This window comes from Polypterus senegalus, chromosome 1, assembly GCF_016835505.1.
Source record: "Polypterus senegalus isolate Bchr_013 chromosome 1, ASM1683550v1, whole genome shotgun sequence".
Taxonomy (NCBI): Eukaryota; Metazoa; Chordata; class Cladistia; order Polypteriformes; family Polypteridae; genus Polypterus; species Polypterus senegalus.
In genome coordinates this window covers 266,098,284-266,122,629 of record NC_053154.1, presented here as the reverse complement: position 1 = coordinate 266,122,629, position 24,346 = coordinate 266,098,284, and the positions used below count along the sequence as shown (strand labels likewise).

At 40.0% G+C, this 24,346-nt stretch overlaps 2 protein-coding genes across 2 annotated transcripts in view; both read right to left on the bottom strand.

Moving 5' to 3' along the window:
• Window positions 1-4,847, bottom strand: part of dusp13a (dual specificity phosphatase 13a) — a 91,398-nt gene extending 86,551 nt beyond the window's left edge. The window contains exon 1 of the mRNA XM_039773466.1: window positions 4,771-4,847. The gene's annotated coding sequence lies outside the window, so the exon portion shown is untranslated. The remainder of the gene's footprint in view (window positions 1-4,770) is intronic.
• Window positions 1-24,346, bottom strand: part of LOC120514549 — a 107,827-nt gene that overhangs the window by 23,905 nt on the left and 59,576 nt on the right. Inside the window, exons 7-9 of the mRNA XM_039735023.1 lie at window positions 7,902-7,974; window positions 7,255-7,431; window positions 4,771-4,991 (exon numbers count right to left, since the gene is read on the bottom strand). Of these exons, the coding sequence (XP_039590957.1) occupies window positions 4,771-4,991; window positions 7,255-7,431; window positions 7,902-7,974 (471 nt within the window). The remainder of the gene's footprint in view (window positions 1-4,770; window positions 4,992-7,254; window positions 7,432-7,901; window positions 7,975-24,346) is intronic.

Below are 24,346 nucleotides of genomic sequence, written 5' to 3'. Positions count from 1 at the left end.
GTATAATTGGTAAATTGTTTTTATGACTGTGTATGCTCTACCTGAAATGACTATCTGTCCTTATTGGATTCTGACTTGCATCCATTGCTTTAGGATTAGGCTATGATGCCCTACAACTCTAAAATTGTATTATGCCGATTTAACAGCAGTTTTCAGGGTTCATGCAGGTTGGACTATTGTCCCCCAAATTTTCAAGGTTATTAGGGCAAACATTTTTTATGGCTAGATGCTCTTCCTGACACCAGTCTTCTTTAGTTTGCCCTTTACAACACAAATTAGCAATTGTGATCTTTTTCAAATCCTAGTTCATAAGGGTATAAAACTGAATGATGGAAACAAACAATGCAGTTATGGATGTCAAACACTGGGCATGCTGGACATATTTACAAAATTATTTAGTCTATTTTAATGTTAGTGGAATCCTGATCGATTTTTAATTGGTATTTGTCCTTCTGGCTTTGTTATAAAAAAAAAAAATTAAAATGGTGAAGTGAAAAATAAAGATTGGCGGTAAAGGGATTTGTTAATGAAACTAACATCCAGTGGACTGCAGTCTGCCAGGCACTGTTGCTAAATGGCTAAGTCCTCCAGGACTGACTTTGCCCACCCCTGGGCTAAGATGTTGGATGTTGTGTATTTTTGAGTTATTTCTGTTGAATTTATTAATGGTTAATTATGTGCTGTCTCTTTAAGTTTGCTGGTGCTCCTTGTCCTTTGTGGGTGGTTTCCCAGGAGGCGGGGCCACAATGATGTCATAGCTGCTGGGTCCTCCTTCTGGCTTTATAATCAAGGCAGAAACAGAATTCACCTTCCAAGCATTTTGTTCTCCTTAGAGTCAGTGTTAATTATGACAGTACATTTTGATTTAGTTTTAGTCATAGTCTTCTGACTAAATTGCATTTTAGTTTTAGTCACATTTTAGTCATTTCATTATTGTTAGTTTTAATCTAGCTTTAGTCAACGAAAAGTAAATTAATTTTAGTTGAGAGAAAGTAAATCGGTTTTAGTCGACTAAAAGTAAAAGTAGTCAACATTTCACATATGAATATGCAGAGAATATACTGTACCTCTAAACTATTATACTAGCATAATAGCACATGTAGTGATTATTGAATATAAAATGAAGAGTAAGTGTAGAAATGATTTACTCCAAAAAATCTTGGTCAGATAGTGGCAGCTCTGGTCTGTCATCAGTTTTCTGGCCCTCAACAAGCCTTAGTGACGCTGCTGTAAGATTTTACCAAAACAAATGTATATAACATAAGTGGTTTTACTACATTCTTCACATTTTAGGGTTAGACATATAAACCTCGGGCAGCACGGTGGCGCAGTGGTAGCGCTGCTGCCTCGCAGTTAGGAGACCCACGTTCACTTCCCGGGTCCTCCCTGCATGGAGTTTGCATGTTCTCCCCGTGTCTGCGTGGGTTTCCTCCGGGCGCTCCGGTTTCCTCCCACAATCCAAAGACATGCAGGTTAGGTGGATTGGCGATTCTACATTGGCCCTAGTGTGTGCTTGGTGTGTTTGTGTGTGTCCTGCGGTGGGTTGGCACCCTGCCCAGGATTGGTTCCTGCCTTGTGTTGGCTGGGATTGGCTCTGGCAGACCCCCGTGACCCTGTGTTCGGATTCAGCGGGTTAGAAAATGGATGGATGGACATATAAACCTCAGTTTGCCCTCAAAAATCAAATGATTGACACATATTTAGTGTTTGCAGATTTATATTCAGCACTGAAGTGATGCTGTTTTGCTGTACTGCACATGTACATTTATTAATTGAGAGATGCACTTCAAGCACTGGAATCCTAAATACATTTTATGTTAGTATTAACAAATGGAGCAGCTCATTTCATCCAAGATGTAGACAAGCCAAATTGCCACTTCGTTTGAAACTCTCCTCAAGTTTTAATTGCTTTGACTGTGCCCGTATGTGTAAGTAGATGCGTGTCAGGTGGTTTTACCCACAAACTTGAACTGTATCCCCCAGTTACAAAATAGATGGATGTATGGACAAGCGTATTGCTGTGCTCATTACAATCAAGAAATGAATGCAATGCTTCAGATCCTTTATTGGGACCGTCATTTAATCTGCCATAACAAATGCATGACACAGTTACAACTCACATCTGAGGTGGAGCACATCTGACTGCGCTCTTAAAGCTGCACAAATCTGTTTGTTTAAGTAACTTTTAAAGGGATAAAACTGGCAATAACAAAATCCTGTGTGTGTCTGTGTGTTGGCTTTTTTTTCCATTAATAACTATGTTTACCCCAATCGCACGCTAACATTCTTGAACACACAGCATTGCCAGACTTGACCTCTGCTGTTTATCGTTTCAACTTGTGTTTATACGATGCTGTATCGTTACAACCATTCAGTCATTTTCATATCTAGTTTTTACTCACATTTTTCTCACATATTATTGTGCCATCCAAAGTTATTCGTATATTTGCTGTCACGTAGGTGTGCAGTACCAGCCTTACTATCGATGTGATATCCCTAGTAACACATCTAAAATAAACCGACGCACTTGATGCGTTAGTATTAGCAGGGCAAACGAGAGCCAGAGGTAACAGTGTTGGTGTCAGGCAAGTCGCCACCTAGATAACGTTACATACCTTGGCATGAATCTAAGGATGGCGCACCTCTAGACCCCTCTTCAGGTTTGTGGGGTTCTTTCCTGTGAGCTTCATTCCACATGGCTTACACTGGGTTTTATTTTAGTCAGCGTTGGTGCATATGTCTGACCACTTTTTTCGCCCAAGGATCACGTTGGCCGACAAAGTGGAGCAGGATTCTGACTGAAGTGATGATTTCGTGATGGGCCCAAACTAGTGTTATCCAATTACATGCAAGCAAGTAAATGTTTAAAATTGATCCACTTCATTCAAGGTCGATACTTATTGGTGGACTGTGTCATTTATAATAGAGATCTGCAAAGAGCTTCACATTGCGCATTGCTTAGTTGTCTGTCTGTAACATTTCAGTTTTCTTTAATTTTTGTCAACAATGATTTTAAAAGCATTTGTCTTAGTTTTTGTCATTAATGGCACATTTTTATTTAGTTTTTGTTCCGTTTTTGTCACCGAAAAAATGTAATTGATGAGTATTTTTCGTCAACAAAATTAACACTGCTTTGAGTCATGAGTATTGCTGTTTGGTCAGGATGGCCGAGTGGTCTAAGGCACCAGACTTAAGGATTTCAGGTCTTTGCACGGTGGCGCAGTGGTAGCGCTGCTGCCTCGCAGTTAGGAGACCCGCGTTCGCTTCCCGGGTCCTCCCTGCGTGGAGTTTGCATGTTCTCCCCGTGTCTGCGTGGGTTTCCTCTGGGCGCTCCGGTTTCCTCCCACAATCCAAAGACATGCAGGTTAGGTGGAATGGCGTTTCTAAATTGGCCCTAGTGTGTGCTTGGTGTGTGGGTGTGTTTGTGTGTGTCCTGCAGTGGGTTGGCACCCTGCCCAGGATTGGTTCCTGCCTTGTGCCCTGTGTTGGCTGGGATTGGCTCCAGCAGACCCCCGTGACCCTGTATTCGGATTCAGTGGGTTAGAAGATGGATGGATGGATGGTATTGCTGTTTGTTTTTTGACTTTCTAGTTTCTAATTCTCTTAAGGATTGGGTTTTAGGACTTATTAGGACTCTTGTTTTAGGAGTTTGTTTATTTAGGATTGCCTTTTAGGAAATTCCTTTTTGCATCTTTTGCTCTGTGGAGCCTTGCTTACTATTTTCTACTTTTTGTTCATAAATCCTTCTTTTTATACATATCATTTTGATGTCCTTTTTGTACATAAGCTGAGATTTATGGTGACCCTCCTACTTGTGGGCTTTTGATATATTTTTGGGACTTTTAAGTTTTCTTTTGAAGGCTTCAATTCTTTTTAGGCCTGCTAGGCCTGAGGCAGTTGGGATTAAGGCCCATTGGGATGAGTGAGGCCTTCCAGGCATGCAAAAGAGGTCTGGCCTGGCCAGTAAAGCCTTTTAGAGGCTTAAAATCAATTTTTTGCCATGTTTGTTTCTCCAGTTCCCAACACCAGATTGCTGGTTGAATCCCCATCACTGATACATGGTATGACCCTGAGCAAGTCATTGCTTGTTCTTCCATCATAATATGTTGTGGAAGAAATGAGCTTCACCCTCGCTTGAGCAATTTAACTCAGTAGAGCATTTTATTAATACTTGTGGCCTCATGGAGAGCAGCTCTATTAACTTTGTGCCATTAGAATAATGAATGTACAAATTAGGTTTTCCCAAACTATAATGAATCAACAGGTTATTAACAGAGCTAATTAGAACAACTCATATTTTAAAAATGTCCAAAGTTCTAAAGGAAACAATTGGCTAAATAGAGTGTGTCTTCTTTGTAAAGGGCCGTTGCAAGGTCTTGTCTGTACAAGCACAGTCCTTGGTTTAATGTTCATAAACAACTTTCTGAAGCAAAGCTGCAGATGACGTTTCTCTCCTGAATATGTAATGTAATATGTGTTATAAAGTTTTTTGTCATGGCAGTTGCATGACATATGTAACACGATGTAGTATACTGACAGCTGTGCATTCCAATGCAGTGTCAAGTACGAATGAACAACCAACCCTAGAGGGGCCAATACTTCATTTCATGGCCTACTCACATACAAACTTACACTTCAAATGGAGTCAATTTAGTGACACCAGTTACCCAGTCTGCATTTCTCTGAGATGTGGGAGAAAAACTGGAATTCCCACTATAAAATGATACTATATAAATAAAATTTTGTTTTTGCCTGGTATCATCTACTTACCACCAGGGGTGCTCAAAGCCTCCTTGATGAATTTAGCTGAAGAATAGAAGAAGGGGCTGATATCAAATGAAGGACTGTCGAAAGCTTCTACTCCAAAGTAGGTTATTTTCATCTCTTGGTAAAAGGTTTCTCCAGTGCAGATGTTGTATTTTCCATGAGCAGCATTCAGAACATGAGTGACACCAAGTGACTGCAGCATCCTCTTGTCCTTTGCAGCCCAGCTTAAAAAAAAGAAGATCTTGTAAATTTCTTTCTATGTAATTGATTACATTTGTTACTGAACTTCATCAAGTAGAGCTGACCATGACAAAGGTTTTGTATTGTATGTTCATCTTAGCCACTGATGCAGTTAAGGTCTGCATTTCTACATGTCTTCTATTTAGGAAAATAAGGTAAGCTAATGGCAATTTAAAGAAGACTCGCTGAACAGCTTGCAGAAATGACGTTTTGTGTGTCAGCAGAGCATCACCGCTAGGTACTTTTACAGTTTTGCCTTGAAATTTACACAAGAGAATCAAATATAATGGGTTACCTGTTTGTAAAGGAAACAGAAGGGCTACAAATAGGAGCAGAGTAACCATTATCTTTTATTATTGTTATTATTATTATTATTGTGACAGTATATGTTTGGCTGATGACTTTATATAAGGTTTACCGACAACACTGAAATATAAAAATCTTTACAGTTGGAGCACAGGTCACATGACTTGCCAAGGCTAACAGAATGAGTAAATGTTGGGAACTGAACTGGCATCCTAGTGCTTTAAAGACCAATACCCTAATAACTATACCACACTGGAAGCTTAATGAATGGCATTGTTTATAAACCTTTACAAGCAGTTTATCTATACTAATAAAAGGCAAAGCCCTCACAGTCTGACTGACTCACTGACTGACTGACTCACTCACTCACTCATCATTAATTCTCCAACTTCCCGTGTAGGTAGAAGGCTGAAATATGGCAGGCTCATTCCTTACAGCTTACTTACAAAAGTTAGGCAGGTTTCATTTCAAAATTCTACGCGTAACGGTCATAACTGGAACCTACTTACGTACATATACTGTATACGGCCATAGCCTGCAGCTCGGTCGCTGTGTGAGGCGGAGTTGCATCCCTCATCGTCACGCCTCCCACGTAATTGAGTGCCTGCCCATTTAAGGCCGTCCGTCAGCATTACACAATTGAGAAGGCAGCAAAAGATGCAGTGCCTGCAGTGTGTGATATCTCAGATAAAGAGGAAGACAAGCTGTTTATTGATACAGTAAGAAAGGAGCAACCCTCTGAAGCTGAACAAGCCTTTGTAGACATATCAATAGGAAAGCAAGATGTAAAGCTTAAGTTTAAATTACGTTCATAGACACACTGCCGCTAAATATTCGCAGGCAAATCCACAACTTAATACCTGGAATGCCTGTTAAACATCTTAGATTCACGAGTACCGATTTGGGTAGTGAACACTTCGATGAATGAAACCTGTTATCTTTACAACGGTTGACAAACACGGAATATATCTTGAACACAACACATCCTTCAAATACGAACATGATTGAAAGAAATAATGATAATCAAATCCTTGATGACAGCAACACTCATAACAGTCACAAAACAATTACATTGACAATCATGTTACATTATTTTTAAAATGTTTTACTTTTCTTTTTCATAACTTCTTTAACACAGTACTTCTCCGCTGCGAAGCGCGGGTATTTTGCTAGTAATTTTATAGATGGATTATGCCTTTATGCAAGGTAGTCATAAGATCAGGATAGAGTACAACTGTTGGCATAGACTTTATACAGCTAAAGCAAGGGCCACATAAGTGACGTATATGGGGCCACGCAGGGAGGAACTGAACTGAACTCCCTGTCATATTTGGGTAAACCTGTAGACTGTAGACTATTTTCCAATACCAGAGATGTTTGCTTTTGGCCCTCTCAGGAGGTTGAGGCCACTTGTCTTCTAAATTTAGTTGCTTTTACTAAATGACATTAATTCACACCTTATATGGCATCTAACCTGGATTTACTCTCCAAAATTAAACCGTGTAAATAAATGAGCTTATCTTAAATAAAGACAAACTGTTAGGACAGTAACTCGGAATAAAATAAATCAAAAGTGTAAACTGAAATATGACTCATCATATCCTGTATATGCCAGTCATGGAGAGTTCACTGTGTTCTGAACAGACAGATGGGTTAGTGAAGCCTCTGGGAGAGTTTAGATTTTTTGTATTCTAGTTGTTTATTTTCATTATGGCAGTTATTCTCAGTGCTGGCATCATCCTGTTCCCTGTGTCTGCTGCTTGGCATCTCAATCAAAGGTCACTTATTGCCTTATTATTACAGAGTGAAAGGGTACATTGTGTCTTGTTATAAGCCCCTCCAGTCATCTTGTGTACATAGCTTCTTTTGGAATTCTCAGGATTCTCGGTCACTGCTATTTCCTACTTCGGTGTAATATTTGTTATGCAACAATCATCTTACGCGTCTCCAAGGTAGAGTTTAGGCCACACTTGGTCCACATGTCCACTCCCTCCGCCTCGCACCCACAGCAGCCTCTGCAGGTCTGGAACAGCTGGTGTTTTGTAGGCAGGATGGTCTTTCCTGATAAATGTTCTTGAGTCATTAAAAGCCAACATCTTTTTTCCTGTTTTCTGTTCCCTGGAAAAAAGGTGAAAATGTTGAACATGTATATATTAACCCAAACTGTCACACCTGGAATGCTGGGGCTCAGGAACATTTATTCCTAGTATTTGATTTGTGCCAGTGGGAAATCCCAGATGGGAGATGAGCAGTGCCTGTCATGAGATTCAGGGCTCAGGCAGAGAACTTTAGGAAGAAATGGGAAGCGACCTGATGTTTGTGGGACTGGTGAACCTCTGTCAATACTGATTAGACAGGGATCATTGTATGGATGTGCTGCTATTTGGTGTCAGCTTTACAATTCAGTTTGATTTAAGAGTACAGTATTTATGAGGTTTAGATTAAGTGTACAGTGTACAATGGGACTGGCAGGTGTGCTTATTGGTATTTAATAGCTTTAACAAATGGTGGTTGATGTGAGACAATTACAGGAGTAAATAAATAAAACTCTGATGTGTCCTCCACTGGTAGTAGAGAATTCCTCATACCTGTAGAGATAGACCTGGATGAATGGTCGTATTAATGATGTAGAATTATTATGAACTTCCTTTATAAGCACTCATCTGAAATACAGGGTAAGAAAACATTCACATTTGTACCCAGTAATTAAATAAATAAATACATACATACAACTATAGAGCTCTATAGTGTGCACTGTTAGTGTGAATCCTTAAGAGTACAAATAAAATTCAACACAAACAAAATGTAAAAATACTAATTCTGTAAACCTGTGGCATGTTGTGTTAAACACACTTTCACGAGCTGAGAAGGTAATCTCTTTTGGATGTGGAAATTCTCTGAGATACAGAATATGTATTTTAAATATCTTTATAATCATAAAACAAAACCTGTTTGCCAAATAAAGCTATCAGAAATTTTGGATTTAAAAAAGGTTCATTGCTTAGAGCAGTCCATAAGAGGCTACTGTATAAAAGTAACTTGTCTGCATCTTGTTGTCTTTGAATAAAGAAAAGTTAAATAAAGTTACAGGAGTCATAAACCTCAGGTAGTTACCAGCTGAGCCTCTTGATTGATTTTAGCCCATAGACAGTTGCTCTTTGCTGTTTGGCCTGTGATCTACTGAGACATATGGCACTTCCAGACAGTTCTTGGTATTTGTCTGATGAGTTCTTATAGGTGAAAGCGTCTGGAAAGCACCGTTACTCTGTCCTGGGGGAGTTCCTTGGATCCTTTGACTAGTGTAGCATATAATCAAGGCATTACTTTTTAGTAATGTCCTGTGCTAGTTGCAGGTCATTTTCCTAATCCTTTGACCTTTGAGTGCTCAGCCACAGCACCAAGGAACTGAAAGGTCATAAGTAGGCCATGTACCTCAAAGGGAAATAAATCAAACTTATCTCATTAAGGCTTTGAGGTCTCAGAAAGTACAGTAAAAAGTAATGGATGGGTTATATTTTCAGTTGTTTATAAGGTGAGTAGATTTTCCCAAAACCAGTACTGGAAATTCGGAAAGGGAACACGTGTGGCAGACTGATTCCTGGATGGGGTTTTGGGTGGCTATAAGTGATGGTCAGGTGACTTATAGTGGTTCATGTCTGTAGTTACATTTTTGTTCATATTATTCACACTCACACATCAGTGAGGTAGCTCGGGGCGGGCAGAGGTGGTGGGCTGCCCTGGCAGCACATTTTTGCAGCTGGCATTATTGGCCAAAAGGCTCAGTACAATTCATGTGTAAGCAGCAGGGTTTGGAAAAATATCAGTCATGAATGAAAAAAGTAAAATTCTCTGATTTGTATCCACAAATGCTTCAAAAAAAATTTTCAGACTGTACTTCTGTGACAGCATCAGACACAGCAGTTGAAATTTATGAGGCAATAACAAAAATAAACATAAACATTACCCTAATAATAATTTCTAGGAAGATAAACAACTAATTTATAATTTTGTTTCGTTAACAACCCAAATGCATTCTTGCTCTGCGCTGAAAACATCCCCACCAATCACTTGTACACTATACTGGTTCCGGTTTTCGCAGCTTAATTATGTTAAACTAATAATCAGAACACAGCTTATCAGTGCGTCTATGCTATATTCTTGTCTAGTTGATGCTTATAAATAATTATATGTGAAAAATTATTGCTGTTTCCCTATATATGAATATCCATTCATCCATCCATCCTCTTTCCCTCTTATCTGAGGTCGGGTCGTGGGTGCAGCAGCTTGAGCAGAGATGCCCAGACTTCCCTCTCCCCGGCCACTTCTTCCAGCTCTTTCCCGGGGGAATACCGAGGCGTTTCTAGGCCAGCCAGGAGACATAGTCCCTCCAGCGTGTCCTGGGTCTTCCCCAGGGCTTCCTCCCGGTTGGACGTGCCCGGAACACCTCGCCAGGGAGGTGTCCAGGAGGCATCCTGATCAGATGCCCGAGCCACCTCATCTGACTCCTCTCGATGTGGAGGAGCAGCGGCTCTACTCTGAGCCCCTCCCGGATGACTGAGCTTCTCACCTTATCTTTAAGGGAAAGCCCAGACACCCTGTGGAGGAAACTCATTTTAGCCGCTTATATTCGCGATCTCGTTCTTTCGGTCACTACCCCATAGCTCATGACCATAGGTGAGCATAGGAACGTAGATATAAATCTATGCAAAATTTATCTTAATTTTTGTCTATACGTCATTTTAATTTTCTATTTAAATAGGTTAAGATATTCAGATATTTAGGAGGGTGGCAAATTGAAGCACTGCCCAACCCTAAGTGGCACGAACTCGAGCTACGCCACTGTCACACATAAATTTTTACGATATTATCACTAATCACCGATCCAACAACTCCACAGAACAAAAAGGAAGCCCCATACAGCCACTTACATGATACAGGCCAACACTCTGCAGACAGCACCTTACATATGTGAATTCTAACAATGACAAAAGAAAAATCAAGCAGAGCATTATGTAGGACTCAGACCACTAAACACAAATTTCTAAATTTTGCATAAGTAATATTACTGGCCGTGTCAGTGATGGCTTGTTAAAAAGCAGTTCACAATCTTGGAACACTGGCCTGGTCGTTCTGTCTGATGGCAGTACTTTTCCACTTGAAGTGATCTCTCTCATCGTGTGCCTGTGGCTAGGTTAAACTATCTGGACAGTGTGCACTGACATATGTTGAGCTTTGCAATCACATGACATTTAATTTGTCAGATCTTGCCTTTTTTTGCAAAGAACAGATGTGATTGGTTATTAAATGTTCTGCAGCACTACATCTACATTATGTAGATACCATGAGCAAGTCATACACAAGGTAATTTCTGCATAAGTTACTACATCAAGAAATTGGATACATCTAAAATATGATACACGTTTTTTCAGAATAAGCGGGGACCCTCATTGTAAATTGAGTCTGATATACAGGACGCGTGCTTACTAAACTTTGTCAAATTTCCATGAATGCACAATAGGGATCCTGTTTTTTTGATGTTACATGTATATTTCATAATTTTTAGCCTAACACTCTTTTATAAAAGGATCAGAGCTGTAAGAAACGGGGAATGTAGCTTTGTGACTTTTGGGTTAGAATTCAGTTGCCACGTCTCTTGTGTTTCAACTAAAGGAGATCTGTGTCTTGAAGGGCATCAGGCATCAAAACGTCTACTCCAATACCCCCAGATTTGGGAGCAGGCTGTAACTGGAATGTCTGCAAACCAACAAAATGGCCATTCTAATGGCAAAGAGAGATAGAGAGCTTTAAGAAATAGGAAAGTAAGTCTCATGACTGTTAGAAAACCTGAATGAGAGGGAGTTTAATGGCTTACTCCTAGTGGCTGGCTGGGTCATGAAGGGTGAGCTGGGATTTATGTTGGTAATGTTCTGAATCGTCTTTAGAAATGTAGGCCTGATATAATTGATACAGACAGCTCATTAATCAAGGAATTGGAACTAATCTGTCAGTCAATCTGTCTTTATTTTTAGATGTGTCTTTTGATAATATTCAATATGTTATGTACAAATTTTCAAAAATGTGTAATTGACAGCTGGCCACTTAACCTGCCTTGAAATGGACATCCCAAAATATTCTGACCCTTGGGTCACTGTGTTCAGCAGCTGATTCAGGCTATAGCCATGTGAATAATTCTAAATATGTGCTGATACTTAAAAATGAGATAAGAATGTGGATTGTAACCATAGACTATTCTTAAAGGGAATACCAAGGTTGTACATTTTTTTTTCTGTCTCATCGTTTTGTTCACTCTGCTGCAAAGATTAAACACTCCGGTTAGTTCATCTATATTATCTGTCTTATTCAACTTCAAAACTTTGTGTTTTCTAGGTGAAATAATGAAAACCACTAGTAAAGTCGAGACTGGCATAGTAACACAGTGTTTACTGCTCCTCCTTTTTGGCTGCAGTGTCCTGCTTTTGAATCCTGTTCCGGTCCATGACTGAATAGGATTTTTATGTTCTCCTTGGGATTTCCTTTCATACTCCTGTATCATATTAATTGGTGATCCTAACTTGATCCTGTGGGTATATGTGTGCTTGAATGGCCCCTGGGATGGACTGGCACCTAAATCAGGGTTACTTCCTGGTGCTTTTTTAGCTTTTTTTTGTTTTGTTTTGTTTTGTTTAAAGAAGAAACAGCTGATTAACAAGTGGCATATTATAGAATCAATAGTAATCATTTGAGAAAGCCAGTACCAAAGAGCCTCTATGTCTGTCACTAATCAGAAAGTGGATGTAGAGGTGGTCCATTCCTACAAATACTTGGGGTCCACATTAATGACAGGTTGGACTGGTCTCAGAACACAGAGGAACTATATAAGAAGGGCAGAACAGGCTCTGTTTCATTAGGAGACAGCATTACTTGAATGTGGGAAGTGACATCCTTCACATCATCCATAACTCTGTAATGGCCAGGGTGAGTTTACATGCTGTGGTGTCCTGGGCTGGTGACATCACTTCAAGAGACGCCTACCAAAGTAACAACCTAATTAAAAGGGCAGGCTCAGCTATAGGATGCACTCTGGACCCCTTTAGGTCTTAGCAAAGGAGTGAATTAAAACAAAACTGAGTGTCATAACAAACCATGCTGTGCATCCTTTCTCTGACACACTAACACTGACGGATTTCAACCAATATTCAGCAGAAGTGCATCAAGACTTCACCGCACACACAGCAATATGTCTGCATAATACGTCACTAGTCATAATGGTGCATGTACATTATGTATACAGTATATATATATATATATATATATATATATATATATATATATATATATATATATATACTGCTGAAAAGAATTAAAGGAACACTTTTAATCAGAGTATAGCATAAAGTCAATGAAACTTATGGGATATTAATCTGGTCAGTTAAGTAGCAGAGGGGTTGTTAATCAGTTTCAGCTGCTGTGGTGTTAATGAAATTAACAACAGATGCACTAGAGGGGCAACAATGAGATGACCCCCAAAACAGGAATGGTTTAACAGGTGGAGGCCACTGACATTTTTCCCTCCTCATCTTTTCTGACTGTTTCTTCACTAGTTTTGCATTTGGCTACAGTCAGTGTCAGTACTGGTAGCATGAGGCGATACCTGGACCCTACAGAGGTTGCACAGGTAGTCCAACTTCTCCAAGATGGCACATCAATACGTGTCATTGCCAGAAGGTTTGCTGTGTCACCCTGCACAGTCTCAAGGGCATGGAGGAGATTCTAGGAGACAAGCAGTTACTCTAGGAGAGCTGGAGAGGGCCATAGAAGGTCCATAACCCATCAGCAGGACCAGTATCTGCTCCTTTGGGCAAGGAGGAACAGGATGAGCACTGCCAGAGCCCTACAAAATGACCTCCAGCAGGCCACTGGTCTGAATGTCTCTGACCAAACAACCAGAAAGACTTCATGAGGGTGACCCAAGGGCCCCATGTCCTCTAATGGGCCCTGAGCTCACTGCCCAGCAGCATGCAGCTCGATTGGCATTCACCATAGAATACCAGAATTGGCAGATGCACCACTGGTGCCCTGTGCTTTTTACAGATGAGAGCAGGTTCACCCTGAGCACGTGACAGAAGTGAAAGGGTCTGGAGAAGCCATGGAGAACATTATGCTGCCTGTAACATCATTCAGCATGAGCAGTTTGGTGGTGGGTTAATGATTGTCTGGGGAGGCATATCTATGGAGGGTCACACAGACCGCTACAGGCTTGACAAAGGCACCTTGGCTGCCATTAGGTATCAGGATGAAATCCTTGGATCCATTGTCAGACCCTATGCTGGTACAGTGGCTCCTGGTGCACGACAATTCCTGGCCTCATGTGGTGAGAGTATGCAGGCAGTTCCTGGAGGATGAAGGAATTGATACCATTGATTGGCCACCACACTTTCCTGACCTAAATCCAATAGAACACCTCTGGGACATTATGTTTTGGTCCATCCAATGCCACCAGGTTGCACCTCAGACTGTCCAGGAGCTCAGTGATGCCCTGGTCCAGATCTGGGAGGAGATCCCCCACAACACCATCTGTCATCTCATTAGAAGCATGCACCGATGTTGTCAGGCATGTATACAAGAACACAGGGGCCATACAAAGCGCTGCGTACAATTTTGAGTTGCTGCAATTTAATTTTGGCAAAATGGACTAGCCTGCCACATAATTTTTTCACTCTGATTTTTGGAGTGTCTTTAAATTCAGGGCTCTGTAGGTTGATCATTTTCATTTCCATCAAACGATGTGGCATCCTTTCGTTCCTAACACGTTACCCAGTCTATATCAGTATAGATATCCAGGAGGATTTCTTTTTCCCATTGAGATCTGATGTGTTTTCAAAGTGTTCCTTTAATTTTTTGAGCAGTTTATATATATATATATATATATATATATATATATATATATATATATATATATATATATATATATATATATATATATATATATATATATATATATATATATATATATATACAGTGGAACCTCTAGATACGATCACCTCTGTATATGAGAAATTCAAGATAAGAGGAAAGTATGAGTGAAAAATTTGGATCTAAATACGAGCATTGGCTCGCATAACGAGCCACGAGCCAAGCTGTGGTTATGCGTGACGCGTTTCCCAATCCGCCTCGACTTGGGGATTCACCGAAGCTGACGCTGCCAGCCCGTCAGCTCACTCAGTGTTCCTTGTTCTCCCGTAGCGTGAGGATCTACGCGTTTGTGCGCTTGTGATTTCATTGTTTCGCTGTAGCAGTTTGCCGTATAAGCGTATCCAAATATATTGCGGACATGCAGACGGAGAATAGGAGATGATTGCCCTCAAGAGGAGTACTAGGGTGTTGTACCGTGTTAGCTATTATGGATGTAGAAAAGCCAAGCAAAATGACACCTTTATTGGCTAACTAAAAAGATTACAATATGCAAGCTTTGATTACATCTTGCCTGAAGAAGGGGCCTGAGTTGCCTCGAAAGCTTGCATATTGTAATCTTTTTAGTTAGCCAATAAAAGGTGTCATTTTGCTTGGCTTTTCTCTACCCTCAAGAGGAAGTAGAAGCGCACGAGCGAGCGAGCAAGGGAGATAAGGAGAGGGAAACGCGCACAAGAGAAAAGAACCATCAACTCAGTTATGATCACATGACGCACAGCAGACAAAGTGTATCCACACTTATTTAGCAGTGTTATTTGTTAGGAAAATTGATTTTTATGTTGATATTTTTAGGGGTGCGGAACGGATTAACTGGATTTCCATTATTTTCAATGGGGAAGTTTTGTTCTAGATACAAGAAATTCGCTATACAAGCTCAATGCTGGAACGAATTAAACTTGTATCTAGAGGTTCCACTGTGTATATATATATATATATTTATTTATTTATTGTCAGAGGTGGCTGGGGTGGTGACCCGGCTGGGACGCCCAGGAGGACCAGAGGAGGGCTTGCGCCTTCCCCAGACCATCTGGGGGCAACCGCCCTGGTTCCTTTGGGGGCCACGGGTACAGAGCTTTGAAGCTCCACCCTGTAGGGGCCCGTTTTCCGTCACACCAGGAAGTGCTGGGGGGAAGAAGAGCAGGGACACCTGGAGTGCTTCTGGGGATGCAGCCGGCACTTCCGCCACACAGGGGCGTGTCGGCGAGTGATTGCCGGAACCCACCTGGAGCACATCCGGGTGATGATAAAAGGGGCCGCCTCCCTTCATTCAGAGCAAGAGTCGGGAGTGGAGTGGACTGAGCTGGAGAAGAGAGAAGGAGGCGGTCTGAAGAGAAAGGCATTGTGTGGCCAGGAGTTTGGGGACTTTGGGGGTTTGTGGTGCACTTTTGAACTGTACATATTTGTAAATAAATGTGTTTGTGGGTGAAATGAACGTGTCCGCCTGTCTGTGTCTGGGCCAGTCACCACAATATATATATATATATATGTGAGTGTATGTGTATATATATATGTGTGTGTATGCGTTGTGACAGATAGGGGGCGCTGTCATCCCCTTGAACCCTCAGATCAGATGCCAGACACCAGATAAAAGTCCAAATTATTCATTTATTTGAACACAGTAGTGCACAAAGCACCCTCCACTCCACTATACTCATAAATAAATACAAATCACTAATCAATAAACAATCCTCCTCTCCCAGACGCATTGCCACTAATCTTCCCGACTCAGCTCACCGTTCTGGGATCTCCCACAGTCTTTTATAATCCAGGACCCGTAAGTGCTTCTGATCCCTCGGGTCATGTGATTACCCAGCACTTCCGGGTCAGGTGAAAACTCCTTTTCTTCATCACATATATATATATATATATATATATATATATATATATATATATATATATATATATATATATATATATATATATATATATATATGTATATATATATATATATATATATATATATATATATATGTATATGTATATATATATATATGTATGTATATATATATATATATATATATATATATATATATATATATATATATATATATATATATATATGTATGTGTGTGTATGTGTATATATTCATTTAGAGAGTTTCTGTAAAAAGCCAAGTAAAGTTCTATCTATTGTGACAGGAGGGGTTGCTGTTGCCCCGTGAAACCTGCAGACAACACATCCAGACACCAGGTAAAATAAAGAAATGAATTTAATATTATTCTAATAATGTGCACAAAGCACCTCAACCTCCACAATACTCACAATAATCACAATTATAATAATAATACAATAAATCAATTCTCCTGTCCACACAGCAGCCCAGTCTGCTGGGTTTCCCACAGTCCTTTTTATAGTCCTTGACCTGGAAGTGCTTCTGTCCCTCAGTCCATGTGATTTCATGGCACTTCCGGGTCAGATGAAAACTTCTTCTTTTCTTCAACCCGGAAGTACTTTTGTTCTTCCATCCTTGTGACTTGTAAGTACTTCTGGGCTATAATAGAAACAATGTTCATGTCTTCCTGCAGTGTCCCCTGGCAGCCCCCACGGTATCCAGCAGGGCTGTGAAGCCGAACAACATGGTCCATGATTCCCTGCTGGAATTTGGGGCACCTCCATGTTGCAGGGAGGACTCCATCTAGTGGCATGGGGGCATTGGCCGGGATAAACTGTTGGCCATATATCACACTATCTTGGTCTGGAAAATTAACAGTTACAGTAAATGGGATGCACTACAGAGAACAAGAAACGATTAGAACTTAAGTTTGTGGAACTTGAAAACTAAATAAATGATGTTCTTAAGTTGAAGCATTATCAGGTAAAATGTCAGCAGATAAACAGAAAACATAGGAGCCCAAGTAAGTGGCCAGTTAGCCGAGGTGTCCAGAACTCTGACTTTACTTCTGACTTTCTCTTGTATGATTTTAATCTTCTCCTTTGTCAAATGGCCATAGTTCATTAATTAATTAATGGACAGATGTTGTTGATTTCCATTTATGTTTAATCAGTTCTACCTTGTTCTTTGTATTTCTTAACAAATCTGCCCTTTTATGTGTACTAATTCTACTGTATATTTAGTAATTAATATAATCTTTATTTGTGTATTAACTGAGAATTGTTCACAGCGCTCTGCACCTGGACTGAGTAAAGTGCTATATAGAAATAAGTTATATGGTAATGAGTGCAAATCTAAGATGCAAACGTGCCACAGTTCACATCAAAATGGCCTAGAACTGGCACAAAGCATTACAGTGCTCTCAAGGTCTGTGAAACGGGAAAATGAATGTGGGAACCATCTATTGAAATGCAGGAACATTAATTACCAGGGTTTATTGTGTTGAACTGTAAAAATATCTCTTTATAAACTGAGTTTTTCATAAAATGCTTAGGTACAGCGCATTAAAAAATCTGCCAAGGATATGTGTACTTTCTCTTTTCACAGAGGTTTGCTGTTTATGGCATTGTATTCTTCACTTTGTGTTGTTGGACATTGAAATTTAATGTTTCTGGAAAGAAATAATATGGGGAAAGTAATTCCTTTGTTGCAATGCTTTCTGTATGCTCAGACTCTTCTATCTGCAAGACAAAGTCCTCTTCATAAGATGTGCCTTCTGTTGATTTTTTTTTTTTGAAGAAAAATACCAGAAAGATATTTATATCGTATAGGATCCCTTTAAGACTTCTGTCAGCAAGATATAATCTGATCTACAGAATGAAATATTTTCAAAGTGAATTGCAACTATGGACAAGTGTCCCAAGGTCAGTTTGGTAGCTAAATCCCTGCGAGCAAAGGTTTGTACCCCCAAGTGCCAGCACACACTGATTTTTAAAAGTGACAGAGTCCACAAAGGCTGCAATGGCTGAAGTTCCTGTTCTTCAAGTATGACTAACACTGATAGTGCTTTGGGATAACAATTGTAACACTTGTTAAACTGCCTTCTTCAAGTCCTCCACAATGGCCATGCACTTACCCATTGTCAGACTGGGCAGTGTGATTGGTGATAACTCATGAATGTGGTTGGGGTGTGCAGACTGGCACAAAAGAAACTGGAGAAGTCTGAGGAAATGTAGGTGTCTGTGTGTGACACTGGCATCCAGTCCATGGTTGTTTGAACCTTAGGTTCAGTGATACTGGAATAGCTGACTCCCTGTAATGATTTTGATTACAACTTAAATAACACAGCAGTTATCGCTGCTTCTCCACAAATCTGGCACTCTGGGTCTGATTCTTGTGTCTGGCTGCTGTCTGTGTGGAGTTCATATGTTCCCACCATGTCTACCAAAAATGTGTATGTGAGTTAATTGGTGATTTTGAATCAGCCCAGTGTGTGTATGTGAGTGTGTGAATAGAGGCCCGTCCAGGATTAGTTCCTGCTTTTTGCCAGAGTCTGGCATGAAAGATTTTAGGTCCCCTGCAACCCTGTTCTTTATTAAGCATGATTAAAAATATTATGTTATGCAGTGATACACAACAGTACATTTACTAGTTCATTTAATTACATTTAAACACTTCAATATAAATACAGAGTCTTGTCCAGTGTAGATTCTTGCTTTGCACTTTGTACCTGCAGGTTAGTTTCTAGGTTCTGGCAGCTTTATATTAAACATGAGTGGGTCAAAGTGAATGAATTACTTGATTTCTTCCTAAAATATCCGGTTGGCTGGCTAATTCTTGTAAATCTGGGATTTTCAACTGACGGCCCATTAAACTATGTTTATTGCCGCAGATCAACTTATTTCTGAGCGCCAATACACACAGAATTCAAATTCCTCAAATAGAAAACGGCTTGTCCTTTTTGCTCCGCCCCTTGCGGTCACATCCCATTTAGTGAGCGCCTTGAAGCTTCGCTAGGTACTGAAATTCCACTACTCTTGTTTTCCAACTAGCAAATATCTTCAAATATGTCTTTCTCAACCTTAAAAAAATGAAAAGTCGACGATAAAAAGAGACAGGTTAATAATAATTGAACTGAGAAATAACAATTTGAGTGACCCGACATTTGCGCGATAGACATATGAGCGCCGTCAAAATAGCGGCCATTAAAACACGGCATCAAAATCGCACTAACAAAATCGCGCTGACAAAATCGCGAAAGTTTTATTAAATATGAATTACTAGTTTAAAGCATATATAATAATGTTTATTTTAGAAGTCAATATTATGAGACATGTCACGCCCTGCATATGTAGGAAGAATTGCAGCAAGACGTCTTGATAGTTGAGCGTATTTAGACTTGCTGGCTGCCTAATTGCTGGTAATTCCGCTTTGTATACGACGCGTTAGGCCAACACTCGACTGAGTTATTTGTTCGCGGCATGCCATCAGCAGTTATAATAGTTATAACCTAGCACATAATGTGTACATAATGCGCACGTACACGTCCCACTCTCTTGGCCTCTCTCACGATTTTCTCGTGGCGATTTTGTCGCGCGCATTTGTCGAAAACCAGTTAGCGAGTTTGTCTGCGCTCATTTGTCCGTTGCGGTTTTTTTGGCGCTCATATGTCTATCGCGCTTTTGTTGGTGAACCACAATTTGCATTTGTTTTAACAAAACCCGTAACAAGTTTGTTGCTGTCACGAAAGAATCCGTTTACGCCTGTTGTGGGAGGAGAGTTTGCGTCAAAAGCCAGACAGGTGCTTGTGTCACTTGAGGAACATTCTCTGCAGATTGTTTGGATTGAAACAAGCACTTCGATCTGGGGGATGTTTAGAGTTTTGGAGAGAGCTGAACCAGACCCAGTTCCCGAACGCTGAAAAGTTGGCTAATGACATTTGCTATGATGTACAAGTGCGAGTCCAGGCTCTCGCTTATGAATGCAATAAGAACGAACACTTTGTCCACCCCACAAGCACCCACCTCAATGAATGTCTATGAATTGCTCTCATGTCTGAACTTAATTGTAATGCTCTTGCAAAGTCAAGTAAGTGCAATTTTAGCCATTAGAAAACAAGTACAGTGGAACCTCGGTAAGCAAACGTATCTGAACACGTACAAATCGGGTTATGACCAAAAAGTTTGGCGTATTTTTGCATCTGTTCACAGCCCACCACTCCGTGTACGAACAAGCTAGTTTCCGTTTCGGTTTGTGCGCGGCAGTGATTTCTGCACGTGTTCAGTCTCTCCCTGTACATTCCCTGTGCAGCGAGAGAGAGAGAGAGACACAGAGACTTAAGCACACGCACGCAAGAGAGAGGCTGGCTGCATAAAGCCGAGAAGGCAGTTAAAGAATGCACCAGGCTTGTTTTTAAAGAGACAGATCCAAGCATTGTTTTAACCTCGTATTTAATGAAGACTTTTTTCTATTGGATTTTAACCTCCACTTCACTTCTGTTTACAGCAATCGGTTCGTAGCGTGCATTGTTGCAATGTTTCATTTTCTTGGTGGTTTATTAAATTACGGATTTTTCAAATGTTCATTTTTTTCCCTGTGCTTAAAACTCATTAAAAAAAAGTGTTTTTAGCAAGCCCTTCGTAGCGCTATAGCGCAAACTCTTACAGTGTTAGTTTTCTCTGCTCTTCAAGGTTTTCTCACTGTTATTCAATGTTTTTACATTTAGTTTACTATTATGCTGTGCATTCTATGGTATAGTTTACTGCATTTGTGCTTAAAAATCTTTGAAAAATTATATTTACATACAGCTCGTACGGTCTGGAACGGATTAATTGTATTTACATACAATCCTATGGGGGGAATTACTTCGGGTCACGACCAAATCAGGTTATGACCAGAGTTTTGGAATGAATTACTGTCGTGACCCAAGATTCCACTTTATAGTACTGGTTGTTAAATGTGTAGCATACAGTACTGTATATAAACAAGATAAAAAGGAAGTAAAGAAAAAACGAATGGGCGCCGTTAGCTGATACTTAACCCGTGGTTCTGTGGATGTATTCAGTTTTCCTAAAATTGAAAGGGAATGTAACAAAAGAGTGTCAAGGGACTGATAGCCAGACCATTGTTATTCAGTTAAATGGCATTCCAAGGAAAATTTGTAAGATAATTTTTTTGTAATTGAAATTGATTTAAATATCAATACTACCACAAATAATAATAATAGTAATAATGAAATATTTACTATTAATGCCAGTACACACCCTATGATACTGTATTAAGTGTTGTCCATCTCGTTCACATGTGAATACTGAGAACCAGGAATTATGCCTGTCCCTCCCAACATTGAATATTTGGTAATCTGGCCATCAAGAGAAAAGAGTTGAGGAACCCTGTGTACATCATCTTAAACTAGTTACAGTGTTGAGTCTACAGTGCAGAGTTAGGTGATTACAGCACAAGTATTTGATTATCACTACAGTATATTCTGTTGTGTTAAAATGTTCAATCAGATGAATTCAGCAATCAGTATTCACTGTATTTATTTTTTATTCTCTTACTGTTTTATTCTAAAGGAATAGTTACATGAATCACCCTATCTATCTATCTATCTATCTATCTATCTATCTATCTATCTATCTATCTATCTATCTATCTATCTATCTATCTATCTATCTATCTATCTATCTATCTATCTATCTATCTATCTATCTATCTGTTGTGACAGGTGTTCACGGCCATTACCCTGCTGGGACACCTGTGGAATGGAAAGATGGAGGAGAGAGCATCCCTGAGGCAATACTTCCCCTGGGAAACTAGAGGACATCCCTCCTGGGCAGATTCCTGCAGGGCACGCTGGGAGTTGCAGTTTGGTGCATCCCTGTTGGGTTCCGTTTGTTGGGCGCTGCAGACCTTACAGTGAACTTCTACCACACCTGGGAGTGATTCCAGGTAATACAGATGAGCCACCTGGAGCACTCCCAGGAGCTGAATAAAAGGGGCTGCCTCACTCCACTCGGGGAGCCAGTGTTGGGAGGAGGTGGACGAAGCTTACCAGACAGGGAGTAAAGGCAGAAGGATGTAGAAGAGTAGAAAGACTGAGACCATACTGTAGTATACTGTGGTGCTAACATACTGTGCTGTAGGGAGAAAGAACACACTCCCCAACTGTAAATAAACTGTGTGTGTTGTGTGACAAACTTGTGTGTCTGCCTGTCTGTGTCGGGTTAGGGTGGCTGTATGCGCCCTGGTGGTCCTGTCTGTCTGTCTTATCCCTATGTGTCCCTCTTATAGCACCCTCTATATTTATATTTCATTTGAGTGTGCATGAAGCATGAAATTGTAATAATTTAGATAGAAATTTGTAGGTATGTCACTACCAGTTAGTCATTAAACTTCTTTCTTTCTTTCTTTTTCATTTCCCAAAATGATTTTGGAACCCTTCTCAAAACAGTGCCTTTTTACACTTGACATGAGGTGTTAAGATGTAAGTCTGAGGATGTAAGGACAATCTCATCCATCTTCAGATTGCATAGACAGGTTAAAAAAACTTCATGTCTATATTTTAGTGTCCCTGATTGTAGTTCCTTTTTAAACAACATGACAAAACAAGGGCCATATTTATTTTTTTTAATACAAGTGTACTAATTCTCTGTACCTGTAGCTACTGTGTGTCTTGTAGATTGTGTTGTAAGCTGTACTTTGAGATTTTTCAGTTGAAGTAAGTCCAAAGTTTCAAGGCGAGGTAGTCCTGCTCATTAATCAGAGAGTGGCGACATGTTTACTGGCACATTCAAGTAAATATTTTCACTGTGGTATGGATACGTGACAGTAATAACCTTATAAACCTATAAATGCAAACCGTGTTTGATGGATTGTCCAATATGCTTTTGTCTGAGTTAGAACCAAAATGTTGGCAAGTGAAACCATGAGGTGCATCATAGACAAAGTCATTGTGTCCTTACTAACAAAACTTGCACTTGTTCAAAGTGGATGTAAAGATACTTTTTAGCTAAATCATTTTTAGCAGTTGTTGAATGTCGAGTGCTTCATTATTGTACACACACACACGCTTATTCATACATGTGTTCTACTAATCCATTGGGAGCAAACCAACATCCAGATTAAACATTTCAAGTGCAAAATGCCTCTTGTGCACTACAAAATACTTAGAAATTGTTCTACCAAAGAAATATGTGGCCTCTTCTATCCTTCCCCTGGTATCATGCACATGCCAAAGAAGGTAGTGAGGCATTTTCTGTTACCTTTGCAATTTTTTACACTTCTCACCAAAGGTTTCTGCATCTTTATCTTAATCTTGGCTTCCTAATGTACTTTTTGGCTAATGATTCTATCCTATCTCGTCCACCATTAACCTCTTTGAGCTCTGCATATGCTGATTTAATTTTGAATGGACTTAATGCTCTCAAATGTTGCCCAGAACATACACTGCTTTAAAAGTTCATTACAGTTAATGATGCAAAGTATCTTATTATCATCTAATCTTCAGTGAGATGTTTAAAACTTTGCACTGTGTAGATTATTGCAGCTCTAATGCTGAGTCAATGCTATTAAAGCTGCTTGTTCAGATTGTTATTGCAAGGCCATCTACTGTGCGTCACGTGTCCTTTTCATGTATGGTTGTCCGGTGTAATTATTGAAGTATGTTGGTGGACTAACTGAAGTAACTCCGATTCCATGCTTGCACCATTGTTGCCAGACTTTGAAGGGCTTTGTAACCAGTCTTCCAAAAATACAAATGCCGTATTTTATTGTCTAAAGTGACAGCTAATACTTCCTATTTAATTTGCAAACACTATGTCTTTACCTTTGAGAAAATCCCAAATGCATATCATCCTGATGTTCCTTATTGCCATGAAAAATTGTTTGATCTGCAGATAAATCACAAGCATAGTGTGATGAACTAAAATCGTGTCACCCATTGACAATTTTCTTTTTCGCTCTACTTCTGCTTTTCTTTATTTTCCAGTAATTAATACAGCTTTACTAGTGCAGTAAGTTGATTTGATTAGCTACAAAGCCACTGCAGTAGTTAAGCATATATTTATTCTTTATTTATTCTTCTGCGGTGGGATGGCTCCCTGCCCGGGGTTTGTTCTCCTGCCTTGCACCCTGTGTTGCCTGGGATTGGCTCCAGCAGACCCCCATGACCCTGTAGTTAGGATATAGTGAGTTGGATAATGGATGGATGGATTATTCTTCTTTATTAGA